Genomic DNA, 16,731 nt, shown 5'->3' with positions numbered 1-16,731 from the left:
AAAAATAATTTGAATATGTAAAACTTGGATCTTTCCTTATTTAACAACTTCAAGTAAATTGGAAATTCGTGAAAATTAAAACACTGTGAAGTGGGCTAAAATGGTCTAAACCCAAAATAAAGTATCCAGCAAAATAAGTTGGTTTACATTATATTATCATTTAATTCCATCCAGCTGCAACTGTGCATGGCAATGTAATATTAAATTCATGGGGGAACTTGAGGCACTTTTGTAAGACCCTGACCACCCATAACAAAAAAAATTTCATTTAACTTTTATTTCTTACAAAATTCTAAGAAAAAGGGAACCAGACGTATTTAATTAATTTGAGTGTCTACCATCTCACTACATGATAAATTTTTTAACAGACCTTAGTGAATATTGGAATTCAAATATGCACTAGGGGGATTCGGGATCCTACTGGATTCTGAATTATACTGTAACGCTTAAAAGTTGTGTCTTAAATTCTGCATCTCACTTTGAAATACATATAAATAAAAAAAAAATTTGATTTTCAGCAATAATTGTTGTCAAGTAGTTTTAAGTTCATGGTGATCAGATAAAGTAAATAACTTTAAAAATACTTAGTTAAGAATATTTTTTGAAGCTCTGAAGCAATGAAAATTGATCTGTTTTTTTTAGATATTCTTTTAAGGCATTTTTTTTATATAATTTTCTGTATTATTTTGTTGAACACTATATCTGGTTTAGAAAATGCATGACCTATGGGTTTGTTTGTATAGTTTACGATCTTTATTACCATGTTTTTATTTTTGCAATCTCCTCAACTTATTTGTATGAAATTGCACCTAGTAGTAAATATGATATTTTCATTCATGCAAACATTAGGAAGAAACCCGTGGGATTATTACGGTGAGTTGATTGTCCGCAACTATTTAAATATCTTGTGTTGTCTATTTCAGTTATCAAACGTATGTATTTTACAAATGTAAAAATATCTATAAGCTTTCTACAGTTGATACGTAAATATTGCATCATATGTCAAAGATAATCTTGATTTTGCTTCAGATTTTATTGTACAACTAACTTTATGTATTTTACAAATTTATTCAGATGTACCATATACCAGTAATTGGCAAACTTTTGTAGTCCATAAAAAAATATATTATTTGTATATTTATAAAAGATATATAACATGTATATGATGTATTGGTGAAAGTTAACTGGATTATTCTGAGTTTTTAACAGTGTTATGCTTCTAAGTTATGTATAAAAAAAGCTTTAAGTTTTTTGTTTTCCTCAATTACTGGTGTATCCTCAATTATATCATTCAGTATTTATAGACAGTTCAAAGAACCACTTACACAACTTTATCAAAGGTTAGGTTTAGATTAGACACATTTCACATTTGTCACTGTAGAGTTAAGTTCCTTCATAACAGGATAAATAGACAAATTTAAGATTTCTCCTAAGTCACTGAGTATACCTTAACAAAAACATGGTTAGTTTGATGCTAGAAACAACTGTATACATCAAATTTGAAATTGGCACATTACAGGTTTTTGGTTCTCAAATTATGTCCCCAAAGTGGAAATAAACAAAAATAATTTGGCATTTTAACACAAATCTATAAATAGCTTAAGACAGTCGTAGCTTAAATTTAACATATTTCTTGTTAGTGGTCCAAAGTTATGCCCTTAAATATTGTGACACAGAGAGGTGTGGGGTTTCAGCTTAATATCTGGAATATGTGTAAACGAAACCATCTGAAATACCAAGAAAATGCAATGATATACAAAACTCAACAGTAAATGTCTTTTTTTAACACATTTCACATATTTCATTAAACTAATGTGATCCTTAATAATTGGAAAGATATGCAGATTTCATTTCCGATTGATTTTGACATGATTCTTGCTTTGAAGCTAAAATTAAAGATGTGTTATACACATTCTTTTTCATTGTTTGATGTGTATCTACATTTTTTCTCTTTTAACTGATGCAGTGGATCTAAAACAGAACATTGATTACATTTATTAAACAAATATTTAAATCCATTTACAGAGATATTATGACTTAATATCTTAATCATCTTAACTTATTGGTACATAATATGCATGTTTATAACCTGTCTGTGAAAATTGTGGTCCATTGCATTAAAGTAAAAGATCGCATGCTTAACTGCTTAAATTAAAAAATACAAAATTAAATATTTAAAAAATTTAAATCCATTCTACATTTATAAGACCTTGCTTATAGTATAGCTAAAAGTTTACGACATACACTATTATTATTGATACAGAAAGGCATACTAGAAGTATGTGTTTATTTGTATATATACATGTATTTGGTGATGAATTTTTTTCAAACATCATGTGATGTACATGTATAACAAATACACATTATAAGTAAAACTGTCATTTTTTAAATTGCTTTAATAATATTTATAGTTGGGTTACAAATACAATTGTTCCAATTGTTTTGACAGAAAAAAAAGATGTGAAAAAATGGTTGTCAAACAAATGTAAATGCACCTTCCATCCTACCTCATGTTTTGTTGTTGCTTTTCAGTGTTGTTATTTTCTGTTTTTCAGCATAATGATTTTTTTTCTCATTTAAAGAATAGAAATAAATTTACAAATTTTAAATTTTGGGTTAAGAGGATAGAGACTCATAGAGAGAGTATTAATTGCTCTTGCATTAGAAAGAGAAAGAAAAAACAATGTAGCAAAATAATTATGTACAAGTTGAATAACTTCTAACCCAATTTACAGTTCTTTTTGAATTTATTTAAAGTAAGAAAAAAATAATATTTACATAAAATCTGTTCCAGTATCATGAGATTTAACCTCTGAAATTTTTTATTATGTTTTTCATTTCGATTTGTGTTTCTTAACAGTTTTTATTGCAACTGAAAGTTGAACAACCATCAATGGATCCATAAACTGTTCTTGTTTTTATTGACAATGTAGCTTTTTAGTTCAGCCTGTTTCCATGTTTTAATTTTTTGATTGTTTGACAAACAGACAATTCTCTGATAATGAAATGGTATAACAATTTAAATAAATATTTACAGCAGTGAAAACGTTCCTGGAGTGTGAATCTTGTATTAAAAGATAATGGGAAAAAAAGAATAAAAATAAAATGTCATATGTTTTTTGAAAAAATTTTAGATTTAGTTATTGGGGAAGTATATTTTTGTCAATATTTTGTAGAAAACTTCTCTGACGGAGACAGTTCCAGGCGGGGTAGGTCCAATGCTCTGCTGTCATTTTTTTCAGTTCAATTTTTAGTTCTTCAGTGTAATGTGAATCGTGGAAGGTGCCTTTGCATCAAGTTTTTACTCTTATTCAGTAGTGAACTATATTAGAGCAAACTGAAAAATGTATTCATCAATTTTTAAATTTGTTGTTAAATTACAACATAAGCATCTAATTTTTTTGGTTTTTAGATTTTTATGATTAATACTATACTCAGCAGTGTGGTTGGCACTGAAAAACCAAAAGAGCATATATAAGTTCAATTAAGGAATAATCTATTGCCTTATCAATAACAAATATTTTTAAGTCTAAGGTAGGAGAAAGGAACATGAAATACAAAAATATAATTCATGTTTAATTTAAAGAAGCTTAATTTATTTTTTCAAGTAAACTTGAAGATATGAACTTATCTATATTTGCTTGGAAGGTCTGCATAAAAGATATTAAATTACTTATAAACGTTGCCATCAAAAATCCTTTTTTTTTGTGTAAAATTGAATGTGTAAAGGATTTTTCAGTCATACACATCATTTTATATCCGTTTTGATACTGTAATAGAGAAAAAGTTTTAAAATCGAACACATTATATACATTCGATGCAAAGATTTCTTCCCATTTTCTTTTCATTGCGGCTTATGTTCAGGGGGATCACAATACAGTTCCCCGCTTCATGGATCTCATGGATCTCCGCGCTTTATACATCATGATTTTGAATGGGAGGATGAATTTGATGATGAAGGTACATTGTTGTTTGTGGTTGTCATGTAAATGTTTTGTAGGTGTTAGATATCTCTTCTTAAAAAGTCAGATTTTTTACTTGAAGAGATCTTTTTATTCAATTGAATAAGATTTTTTTATCAGGACAATGCATATTTTGATTGAAATGATCTGTATATTCTACTATTGCGGTACTCTTTACTCATTGTTGTATGCTTTAGCTGTAGTCATGAATGCAAGTTAGTGAATGTTAGTAATACTTTGTATATTGTTTTTTTTTATTTAAAAAAAAAAGTGAAAAAGTAAGATGCAAATATTTTTTTTTATTTTATGATGTCACTTAGGGAGAACTTATCTAGAAGTACAGAAACCAATATAAGACTGTGGAGGCATGAATCGGGAGTTGTTTCTTTGGCAATCATACCACATATCCTTATTTTTATTATGAATTCATTGTCATGAGATAGAGTGATGTGAGATAGCTTTCAGTAACTGTATGTTTATTATAATACAGTACTATCTAGTTCTTACATGTTACCGTGGTTTGTCATCTGTAATCAAGTATTATTTAATAATTGGATTTTTTTGTTTTTGATTTTTGTCGAGCCTTCGACTTTTGTCGAAAAAGCGAGACATAGCGATCCTACATTCCGTCGGCGTCGTCGTCGTCGTCGTCGGCGGCGGCGGCGGCCACAAATATTCACTCTGTGGTTAAAGTTTTTGAAATTTTAATAACTTTCTTAAACTATCCTGGATTTCTACCAAACTTGGACAGAAGCTTGTTTATGATCATAAGATTATATTCAAAAGTAAATTTTGTAAAAAAAAAATTCCATTTTTTCCGTATTTTACTTATAAGTGGACTTAGTTTTTCTGCCAGGAAACATTACATTCACTCTGTGGTTAAAGTTTTTGAAATTTTAATAACTTTCTTAAACTATCCTGGATTTCTACCAAACTTGGAAAGAAGCTTGTTTATGATCATAAGATAGTATCTAGAAGGAAATTCTGATAAAATTTTGTTCCATTTTTTCCATATTTTACTTATAAATGGACTTAGTTTTTCTTCCAGTCAACATTACATACATTCTGCAGTTTAAGTTTTTAAAACATTTATTAGATTCATAAATTATCCTGGATTTTTACCAAACTTGGACAGAAGCTACTTACAATCAAAAGATAGTATAGAGAGGAATATTTTTATTAATTTTTTTCCTCAATTTTGTTGAGCCTGCGATTAACACCAAAAGTAGGCGAGACACTGGGTTCCGCGGAACCCTTACGAATTTTTATATAAACTGAGGTCTTAGTGAAGAATAAGATATTGATTCATCTTACCATACTAAATCAGGAATATTTGTTTTTTTTACCTGCATCATTATTTCTTCAATGAAGGTGCAAGGGTTGAGAGAGGAAACTGCACATGTACCAAGTCAGGTGTTTTGTCCAATATTTTGTTTTTATCTCCAACTGTTTTGTGTCCCTTTACAGAATTTGATGTTGATTTATGACCTATCGCCTGTCTCTGCTAAATTCACATGAATAGATTTAATACTTGTATTTTGGTATACAGACTTGTCCATAATTGAATGTTTTATATTGGTCTTAGATGTTTATCTTTGGTAAACCAAGATTATATCTGTTTGAAGTTACTTCATGTTTCAGCTGTTTCTTTTTGAATTTTTTTGTATTTGTCTCGCTTTCAACGAAAGTCGCGGAAAGCAAGACATAGGGATTGCTTTTCTGCGGCGATGGTGGCGTCAACAATTGTTAAGTTTTCTGCTTAAGTTAGTTTGATAGGAACTACTTGTGATAGATCATTGATATTTAATACAAAGTTGCATTGCTATCAATACATATCAGTTTGACGACTATTTTTAGGCCCTGCCCCCTAGGTCATGGTCCAGCAACTGTGAATTGACTAGCAATTTTCAATGTTAAGTTTTCTGCTTAAGTTAGTTTGATAGGAACTACTTGTGGAAGATCATTGATATTGAATACAAAGTTGCATTACTATCAGTATATATCAGTTTGATGAATATTTTGAGGCCCTGCCCCCATAGTCATGGTCCAGTGACTGAATTAATAAGCAATTTTCAATGTTAAGTTTTCTGCTTAAGTTAGTTTGATAGGATCTACTTGTGATAGATCAATGCTATTTTGTACGAAGTCGCATTTCTATCAGTACTTATCAGTTTGATGACTATTTCAAGGCCCTGCCCCCTAGTTCATGGTCCAGTGACTTTCAATCAATTAACAATTTTCAATGTAAAGCTTTCTGATTAAGTTAGTTTGAAATGAACTACTTATAATAGACAATATTTTCTATAAAGTTACATTGCTGTCTGTACATCTCAGTTTGTCATCCATTTCGAGGCCCTACCCACTAGTTGGTCCAGCGACTTTGAATTAATTAGCAATGTTACTGTCCATCAGATTGTCTTTTTCTGAATTTTATGCTGACAGGCGAGACATATCTCTGTGTCAACAGTTTATTTTTAATGCAACTGATTTTTTAACTGTGATATTCTGCATCTCATTATAAAGAATAAAAATTTTAAAAAATGACATTCCAAAAAGTACTGATTAATTGTGATTCTACATGGTTTCTAAATTTTAGGATCACAAAAAGGATGGTTATTATCTCGGTTATGAATGGCATTTTATTCTTAGACAGTGCTTTATGTTGTTAACTATTTATGATGTATAATTACTTTTTAGTTTTAATGGGTATACAGAAAAAAACTTGTGTGTGGGGGGGGGGGGGGGGGGGAAGAAACAGAAGAAAATTTAAAGTATTAAAGTATTTTTTTTAAAGTTTTATAATAAATTTTGAGTTATCAGAGAATTTTATTGAAGAGTGGGCACTTAAATTTTTTAAATACAAATATAGTATCCATTTACATAGTCAGCAGATAAACTGCAGATTTTTTGTATCAATTTTCAAAAGACAATTAAAATACATCTGAAAATACATTAATTTCAGAACTGTTCTGATATTAATTATTTTTGTTTCTTCCACATGAACAACTTCTATATAAATAGAAGTCTGGTTTTTAAACTCTGACTTTTGGTCTGCTACAAAATTTGCTGCTAAATTTTTTGTATAAAAGCATCTTTTTTATTGTGGCCTTTTAAATTTTATTTCCTGAACAAAGTTTTCAGATCTGCACTTATTTATTCACTAAATTTATTTATGTTGAGTTTTGAATGGAGGGTGCATTTACATGAATGTTTGTTGTATATATGTAATAAATATAGTCAGTAATAACTTCTATGACAGTCAAATACTATATTAGTTTATAATTATTGTATACATTTGTACTTAAATCATTATGTGTGGCATTATTGCTTATAGGTAGTTCCCACATGCTTCTATAAGCATAACCAACCTGTTAAGCCTATTTTTGATGCATAGCAATTTTCTTTGAAAAGATTTTCTTGGTAGCTGCAAGTTATGTGTATTTAAAGAATTACATGAAATAATCATACAAAAAACAACAACAACAACAACAAAAGCAATTTTCCATTTCAGAATCTAAAGAACTATAGGAAATAGCATTGTTTGTACACCAAAATTGTTTGTACACCAAAATGAAAAAAAAATATCATGCCATTGGTTGAATTTCCAATGTTTAAGACATCGCAAGCAAACATTTTGTTGTACGCTTTTGAAAATATTACCCAGAATGCAGTAGATTCTGAAATGGGGAATTGCTAAAGGCTATTAAAAAATGTATGGGATTCTTGGAGCAGACATTTTTCTTGTGCCCCACACCCTTGTAAATTTTGTTAGAGATTTTGAGTATTTTCTTCCAATAAGTTATTTGAACCCCATCACCTATGAATATATTCAGGTGGTTTAAAGTTAAGGCCCTGCAAGTTAAAAAAGGAAACATTACAAAGGTATTATAAGAGGTATTTACAATATTAAACATGTTTTGCCTAATATGTACCAAGGTAAATCGCGAACATCAGTGCATCTACCAATTTTCTTCTTTCTATCTTTATTATAAGTCTGATCTTTAGAATGAGCTATTATTAAGTTTATCCATAGGGAGGCTTAGCAATAATTTTCAGTTTATGGTCAGACATTTCAGGTAACCTTCAGCAAAATTGGTAGACACTTCTTCATTTAAGATTTATATCATCTTGAAGTGTGAGAAAGGATATTTTAAAGAGCTTTTATGCATTTTATAACAAATTAATGTAGAGGAAAATAAATGCATGTTTTAATTTAATTTTTGTCAGAATGTATTTATTATGCCACTTTCACGCTAGAAAATAAAAAAATTCTCTTATACAATTAGTCAAAAGTACAAAAATAACACTATTAGTGTATGAAAATACTAACAAAATTGTTATTGGACAGCAACATTAAATACTAACACATAGTTCTTACTTATGACGACCCCATGGGTCACACAGATGAGGACGGAGAAACAGATTCTATGGCAGCCCAGCCACAGACACCAACATCATCTAAGATGCCACATGTTGAAATGGTGGCACCAAAACAGACACAAGAAGATTTGGACAAAAAGGAAGAAAAACCATGTAAGTTATGTTGGTAGAATAAGGATGTTAAATAAAAAAGAATTATCTTCATTAATATATGTTAATAAATTTGAAGTTTTTTTTTAATTATGCCCCCGCCGTAGCTTTTGCTGTGAAATATGCACCACAAGTAAGGAAATAATTTGCCTTCCTACCAAAATAACCTCAAGTTATTAGGAACAAATAACAGAGAAACTTAAGCATAGCCATTATTTTTGACAAATCCCCAATAAAAATATTACTCACATACCGGTATATGTAAAATGAATTCTATTTTAGTGCCAGAATTAAGTGAGGAAGAGAAACAACAGATTCTAAATTCTGAGGATTTCCAGACGTTCTTCAGTAAATCTGCTCGGCTTGTTGAAAGGATACTTACAGAGGAAGTAGATATCTACACTGATTATTCAGGTGGAGATAATGAGGGCAAAGATGAGTAAGTTCTTGTATAATTATGAACAATTTAAAGGTCACCATATGACCTTCAACAATGAGAAAAACACATACCATAAAGTAAGCTTTAAAAGACTACTGGATAAAAAAATTTGAAACAATTTCAAAGAGAAAACCAACTGCCTGACTTAGTTGATAACATTAAACAATAAACAATTATAGCAAACAGCAACTACAGAGTTCTTATCAACGAACATATTTCAAAGAAATGCAATTATATTATTGTTTTTTTTCTCAAATTTTGCTTTAATCTTTTTTGTGATAATTGTTCATATTACGCTCCTCGAGTGATCTTGGTTTTTCTATGTCAAATATAATGTAGAAAGAGAATGTATGACATCATGAGCCTACATTATTGATGTTGCCTAAGTAGAAAGAGAATGTATGACGTCATGAGCCTACATTATTGATGTTGCCTAGGAAAATAGCAATAAACAGATTATCAATGGTCTTTCAAACCTAAAGGATGTTACTGTCGCCCTTCCATGAGATTGTAGCTGAGAAACACCATTCCGTTTGAAAAACCATTGAAAATGTTTAAGTATCTTCATTTGTAAAGAGACAAGAATATGACTATAGTGTTGACATTTGGTCAAATTATAACATTGCTTAACAGGAAAAAAGTTAGATTGTATTTTTTTTCATATTTAACTTGTAAACTTGTATAAAAGAGTTTACTGAATGAGATGTTTGATATGTCTAAAACTTACTTCTGATGTATGTTACAGAACTATGTGTCTTTTGTAGTGAGTTAGCTGGAGAAAGACTGAAGTTAAACAGAATATTTTATGATGAGAGATGGTCTAAGCACAGAACAAATACTAGTTTAGATTGGTCTAAACAGGTATGTACTTCTGTTTAAAAAATATGCAGAATACCCATTAAAGGAACTATAAAAAATATAACTTGAAAAGAAGTAAAGTTCATTGACTGTTATTCTCTTATATATCTAACTGACCCTTTTACTGTAATGCAGTATCAAATTTGTGGTAAAATTCAATTAAACCACCTGTTAATTTTCCTGTAAATAACATGAAAAAGAATGTTTGAGTTGTCTCCCATACTCTGTCATTTTAAATGAAAGTAGACAGACTATTAGAAGTGATGATTAATACTTTGAATGTTATTTAGAATAAGTGATATGATTTCTATATGTTTCAGCATCCAGAACTACTGTTAGCATCCTACAATACCAATGAGGATTCACCACATGACCCAGATGGTGTAGCATTGATTTGGAACATGAAATTTAAAAAACAAACTCCAGAATATGTCTTCCACTGTCAGGTTAGTTCAAAATACATTGTATTTGTTAGAATGAATGAATTACTTTGAAGCAATTAATTAATCAACCAACAAAATGATTTTATTATACCAGGTATTGATTAATAAGAAGGACTTTTATAGAGTACTGACAATTTAGAAATTATTGCGTGCATTTATTATTGCAATTTTTGAAGACTGTACAAATATACAAGATGAATTATTGTGATTTGAGGAAAAGCTTCATACAGATATATATATCAGATATCAGACTGTGATTTCTTAGTATTGCGATACTAAACCAGTTGCATTATTTGCATTAATAAAGACCTTGGAATAATTTCTGAATTTACAGTAATTTATATATATAAAAAATATTACATCTACATAGCAATACAATTTGATTTTCCAAGACAAGGGTTATGGTTCCATGTTTTTTTGAATTAGTACATTTCTGTAATATTTAGCTCAGCAATGCAAATTAGCATGGCATAACAAAACATTTTACCTCTAAAATTTATATTCCAACTATAGTGTGACCACATCTATTTATGCTTATGATCAAAGTTTTCAAAAAGATGGTACTGCTATGAAATACCTCAAAATAAATTCAATGCAAATACTGGTAAATCATAGAAAATTGAGCTGAAAGGGGTAGGGGTGTATTGATGCCTAATACATCAAAGCCATGATGATTCCTTCTTTTCATAATGGAAACTAACTATAATCAATGATATTTTTTATTTCAGTCTGCCATTATGTCGTCATGTTTTGCTGAATTTCACCCTAACTTGATAGTAGGTGGCACATATTCAGGGCAGATTGTATTATGGGACAACAGAGTAAACAAACGCACCCCAATACAGAGAACTCCTTTGTCTGCTGCTGCTCACACAGTTAGTATAGTTATATTCATTTCTTTCTAACAGAGAAAAACTATGCTATAATATGATCATGTTTCTCTTAACACCCATCTTTGATAGGACAACTAGCTGTAGAAAAGAAAAGTAAAGGAAAAAACATGTATAAACTTTCTATTAATAATTTACCACATGCATATCCTTTTATTAACAGAATATAAGATCAATTAATGTGATTCCAGTCATTTTTAGCTCACCTGACCTGAAAGGTCAAGTGAGCTTTTCTCATCACTTTGCGTCCGTCGTCCGTCGTCCTGCGTCCGTCGTCCGTAAACTTTTACAAAAATCTTCTCCTCTGAAACTACTGGGCCAAATTTGACCAAACTTGGCCACAATCATCATTGGGGTATCTAGTTTAAAAAATGTGTCCGATGACCCCGCCAACCAACCAAGATGGCCACCATGGCTAAAAATAGAACATAGGGGTAAAATGTAGATTTTGGCTTATATCTCTGAAACCAAAGCATTTAGAGCAAATCTGACGGGGTAAAATTGTTTATCAGGTCAAGATCTATCTGCCCTGAAATTTTCAGATAAATCGGACAACCCGTTGTTGGGTTGCTGCCCCTGAATTGGTAATTTTAAGGAAATTTTGCCGTTTTTGGTTATTATCTTGAATATTATTATAGATAGAGATAAACTGTAAACAGCAATAATGTTCAGCAAAGTATGATCTACAAATAAGTCAACTTGACCAAAATGGTCAGTTGACCCCTTAAGGAGTTATTGCCCTTTATAGTCAATTTTTAACCATTTTTCGTAAATTTTTGTAATCTTTTACAAAAATCTTCTCCTCTGAAACTACTAAGACAAATTTAACCAAAATTGTCCACAATCATCATTAGGGTATCTAGTTTAAAAAATGTGTCCAATGACCCTGCCCGCAAACCAAGATGGCCGACATGGCAAAAAAATAATACATAGGGTAAAATGCAGTTTTTGGCTCATATCTCTGAAACCAAAGCATTCAGGGCAAATCTGATGAGGATAAAATTGTTCATTAGGTCAAGATCTATTTGCCCTGAAATTTTCAGACCAATCAGGCAACACGTTGTTGGGTTGCTGCCCCTGAATTGGTATTTTTAAGGAAATTTTGCCGTTTTTGGTTATTATCTTGAATATTATTATAGATAGAGATAAACTGTAAACAGCAATAATGTTCAGCAAAGTATGATCTACAAATAAGTCAACTTGACCAAAATGGTCAGTTGACCCCTTAAGGAGTTATTGCCCTTTATAGTCAATTTTTAACCATTTTTCGTAAATTTTTGTAATCTTTTACATAAATCTTCTCCTCTGAAACTACTAAGACAAATTTAACCAAAATTGTCCACAATCATCATTAGGGTATCTAGTTTAAAAAATGTGTCCGATGACCCTGCCCGCAAACCAAGATGGCCGACATGGCAAAAAAATAATACATAGGGTAAAATGCAGTTTTTGGCTCATATCTCTGAAACCAAAGCATTTAGAGCAAATATGATGGTATAAAATTGTTCATTAGGTCAAGATCTATCTGCCCTGAAATTTTCAGACCAATCGGGCAACATGTTGTTGGGTTGCTGCCCCTGAATTGGTAATTTTAAGAAAATTTTGCAGCTTTTGGTTATTATCTTGAATATTATTATAGATAGAGATAAACTGTAAACAGCAATAATGTACAGCAAAGTTAGATCTACAAATAAGTCAACATGACCAAAATTGTCAATTGACCCCTTAAGGAGTTATTGCCTTTTATAGTCAATTTTTTACAATTTTCATAAATTTTGTAAATTTTTGTAAATTTTTACAAAATATTTTCCACTGTAACTACTGGGCCAAGTTCATTATAGATAGAGATAATAGTAAGGAGCAAGAATGTTCAGTAAAGTAAGATCTACAAACACATCACCATCACCAAAACACAATTTTGTCATGAATCCATCTGTGTCCATTGTTTAATATGCACATAGACCAAGGTGAGCGACACAGGCTCTTTAGAGCCTCTAGTTACCTGTGTCACCAACAGTGAAAACAGGTCTACAAACTGCTTGACTCTGTCAATTCATCAGCAAGACCTTGGATAGAAAACTTCATCAAAGTTTTCTTGACTTATATGAAAGCTACTATAATGTTGTATCTGGCCTAGAGCTTGATAATGTTGAGTTGTACGGTTACTGTAAGCAATTCAACATTATCAAGCACCAAATGTTTACATTTGCCATGCAGTCACTTCCTATTGTGTTAAGTTTGAACACTCACTGTACAAGGAAAAATTTCGTCAAAGTTTTCTTGGGTTTCCGCAATCAAATCCAGGCAACAACACAGGTACAGACCTAGTATTGGTCTAATTAATGAAAAATTGATTACAAAGTAAATATATGTTTATTTTATCAAACAATGCTCTATCTGTCACATATTATTATGAATAAAACATTGCTATAACATTTTAATATACATTAATAGTAAAGAAGAGACATACATTGAACAAGAGAGTCTGAGATCCTTCAACTGCATCTGGTCTGTCTAATATATAATATTACCTATATATAATAAACATTCTTTCAGCATCCAGTATACTGTGTAAATGTAGTGGGAACACAGAATGCTCACAATTTGATCAGTGTATCTACAGATGGAAAGATGTGTTCATGGAGTCTAGATATGTTAGCTCAACCACAGGTGAGTAATTCTACCTATTTATCAAAGACTTAGAAAAATGATGCAGTGTAAAATTTTTGGATAGTATCAACATTAAATAAATTCTATAATTTATATGTAAAGCACCTATTGAAGTAAAAAAAAACTAGGTCTTCTTTCATGGAAAAGTAGACATATAAGACAAAAAAGACATCATCCGATGTGCAGATGACCTGCTGCTTGAAAAAATTTTACTTGTTGAGATTTAAAACCAATCAATTTTGTGTCAAAAAGTAGGACACCATATTGCTTCTTTTACAATTTTCATTCTTTTGACTTAGATATGATTTAAATATTTTCTTGGTTTTTTTTTTAATGTGAAATGATGTTTTATTGACTAAATCTTGATTTTGGGTTTCAGGACAGCATGGAACTGCATTTTAAACAAAGTAAATCTGTTGCTGTTACATGCTTCTCCTTCTTGTCTGGTGATGTTAACAACTTTGTTGTAGGCAGTGAGGAATGTACTGTTTATACTGCATGTAGACATGGCAGGTAAGGGGAGACAATATAGTGATTCGGTAATGGTAGGGAGGATATAATCTGTTGCCTTACATTAATAAAAAGGGAATCATATAATTTCTGGAGATCTTTGAATTAACATGTAAATGGAATATAAGGGAGGCTGATATAATTATATGATCTGCAGCTTGTTTTTTTTATAACTATTGAGGTATAAACATGGAGATAATCATATCACTTTAGTTGTTCATGTATTCTTCTTAGGTCTGTCGATATAGGCAGAGGTGAGAGGTAAGGGAGAAAAATAGTTTTGGTTACAGACGTTTTTGTAGATTGATGGAAAATTTTTGTTTGTAGGTTTTAGTTGATTAGTAAATTAGGAATTTTGTTTTGAATTAGTTTTTAGTTTTGGGTTGTCATCTAAGTAAATTGATAAAATTAGTTTCCTAATGGTTTCCAACGAAGTTCAAATTTCACAGAATTATATCATAAATTATTGCATATTTTGTATTAGATATGTGATTACTGTAAATTCAGAAATTATTGCTAGGTTTTTATTATTGCAAATAATGTGACTGGGTGAGTATTGCAATAATAAGAACTCGCATTCGGAAATCTGACACATATATTTGTATGCAGCTTTTTTTGTAATCGCAATAATTATTCTCAAATTTTGGTCTGTTATGTCGACATTGCAATAATAAATGCACACAATAATTTTTGAATTTACAGTAACTTTTTATAAAAAATGCCTTTGTGTGTTAGTAATTTCTATATTGTAGGTAACATTATCATAAGTTAATTTATTCAATAAATCTAACTGGTTTTATTTGGTAAATTTTTGTTTTACAGTAAGGCTGGTATAAGTGAAGGATTTGAAGGACATCATGGTCCTATCACTGGTATAGACTGCCATAAAGTTCCAGGACAGATTGACTTCTCACCTTATTTCTTAACATCTTCATTTGATTGGACAATCAAACTTTGGAGCATTAAAGTAGGCCAATTATAGATTATTATGTTTCAAACAGTTACATTTTCAAATTTTGAAGTTAGATAAATAGGGACTGTTTCATATAGATCTTTATAAAAAGTTTATTTGTTTCTTTGCACTCTTTATAACTTTGAATAAGATTTCTCTAACTGCAATATATAACAGGATATTGTAGGAATCATCTAAATATCTGGGGATTACACGTTGATTTCATTTGAATAGTCCCTGCTTTATTCTAGAAGATCAGGTTAAGTTAGATATTTTTTCGTGCTATCTCACAAGATGAAAGTATGTATGAGTACATAGGTCAAAAAGGTAAATACTGAAAAGCCCTTTGGATGCACCTTTGTAAAGTGTTTATTTCATTGTTGAGCTTATATACATTTGTGATATATTATCTTACTATGCTCATATATAATGTACATTCCAGTAAGAAATCTGCCATGACAATAAATTCCAAGTAAAAAATTCAAAGATTTTCTGTATAAGCCTGTGATCTAGTATTAGTTCATTATGGTTTGAATACAAATAATAAAAATATGACATTGTGTTCATCCCTTAGTTAGTTAAGTGTTATTGGGAAATGCTATATATTTTTTTCCACAGGAACAAAAATTTTTGCATTCATTTGAAGATAACAGTGACTATATTTATGATGTAAAATGGTCACCCACACATCCTGCCTTGTTTGCCAGTGCTGATGGTAATGGTAAATTAGACCTATGGAATCTTAACAATGATACAGAGGTAAGTATCACATCACAGTAGTAACAATTCAGTAAAAACAAATTGAGATTGTAATGGGCAGAGGGGCACTGTTTTATAATGAAGGGCAGAGGAGTGCACATAAAGGGCTGAAGTGAGCACAGAAAAGAACAGAGGGGAGATCGGTCCCTCTTATTTTGGGCTAGCTAGATAACTAAGAAAATAATTTTTATTGCCCAGTTGATGCAATATATTAACATAAAGTAGTATAATCCCCTGTGACTGATTAACAAAACAAAACCTCTGTAGAAAAAAATGTTTGAATTTGCAGAATTCAGTTCTATTAAAATTGATGTTTTTTATGCCCCCACCGTAGCGATGAGGGCATTAAGTTTTACCCTTGTCCGTCTGTACGTCCCAAAATTGGTTTCCATTCTCTAACTTGAGTTTGCCTCAACCAAATGTTATGAAACTTATACACAATGCTTATTACCACAAAACACAGATCAAGTTTGAATTTCGGTGGCATAACTTTAACCGTTCTAGAGTTATGCCCCTTTATAAATGGAAAAATTGCAAAATTTGTAGTTTCCGTTCTCTAACTTAAGTTTGCCTCAACCAAATGTTATGAAACTCATACACAATGCTTATTACCATAAAACACAGATCAAGTTTGAATTTTGGTGGTGTCACCTTAACTGTTCTAGAGTTATGCCCCTTTATAAATGGAAAAATTGCAAAAATTTTTAGTTTCCGTTCT

At 30.6% G+C, this 16,731-nt stretch overlaps 1 protein-coding gene across 5 annotated transcripts in view; it reads left to right on the top strand.

Annotated features, from left to right (window-relative positions):
- The window catches only part of LOC127730109 (cytoplasmic dynein 1 intermediate chain 2-like), a 30,430-nt gene that overhangs the window by 9,444 nt on the left and 4,255 nt on the right, over positions 1-16,731 (top strand). The window contains exons 5-15 of one of the 5 annotated variants that reach the window (XM_052238229.1): positions 850-873; positions 3,865-3,960; positions 8,367-8,495; positions 8,775-8,931; positions 9,696-9,792; positions 10,110-10,235; positions 10,961-11,107; positions 13,679-13,792; positions 14,172-14,305; positions 15,125-15,269; positions 15,873-16,013. In XM_052238229.1, the coding sequence (XP_052094189.1) occupies positions 850-873; positions 3,865-3,960; positions 8,367-8,495; positions 8,775-8,931; positions 9,696-9,792; positions 10,110-10,235; positions 10,961-11,107; positions 13,679-13,792; positions 14,172-14,305; positions 15,125-15,269; positions 15,873-16,013 (1,310 nt within the window). Of the gene's footprint in view, positions 1-849; positions 874-3,176; positions 3,210-3,864; positions 3,961-8,333; positions 8,496-8,774; positions 8,932-9,695; positions 9,793-10,109; positions 10,236-10,960; positions 11,108-13,678; positions 13,793-14,171; positions 14,306-15,124; positions 15,270-15,872; positions 16,014-16,731 lie in introns of all 5 variants that reach the window. The other 4 variants (XM_052238231.1, XM_052238233.1, XM_052238230.1 and 1 more) reach the window with 4 other exon arrangements.

This window comes from Mytilus californianus, unplaced genomic scaffold (assembly GCF_021869535.1).
Source record: "Mytilus californianus isolate M0D057914Y unplaced genomic scaffold, xbMytCali1.0.p SCAF_2, whole genome shotgun sequence".
Lineage (NCBI taxonomy): Eukaryota > Metazoa > Mollusca > Bivalvia > Mytilida > Mytilidae > Mytilus > Mytilus californianus.
Note: the sequence above shows the minus strand (reverse complement) of the source record. Positions and strands in the feature narration are given on the sequence as shown.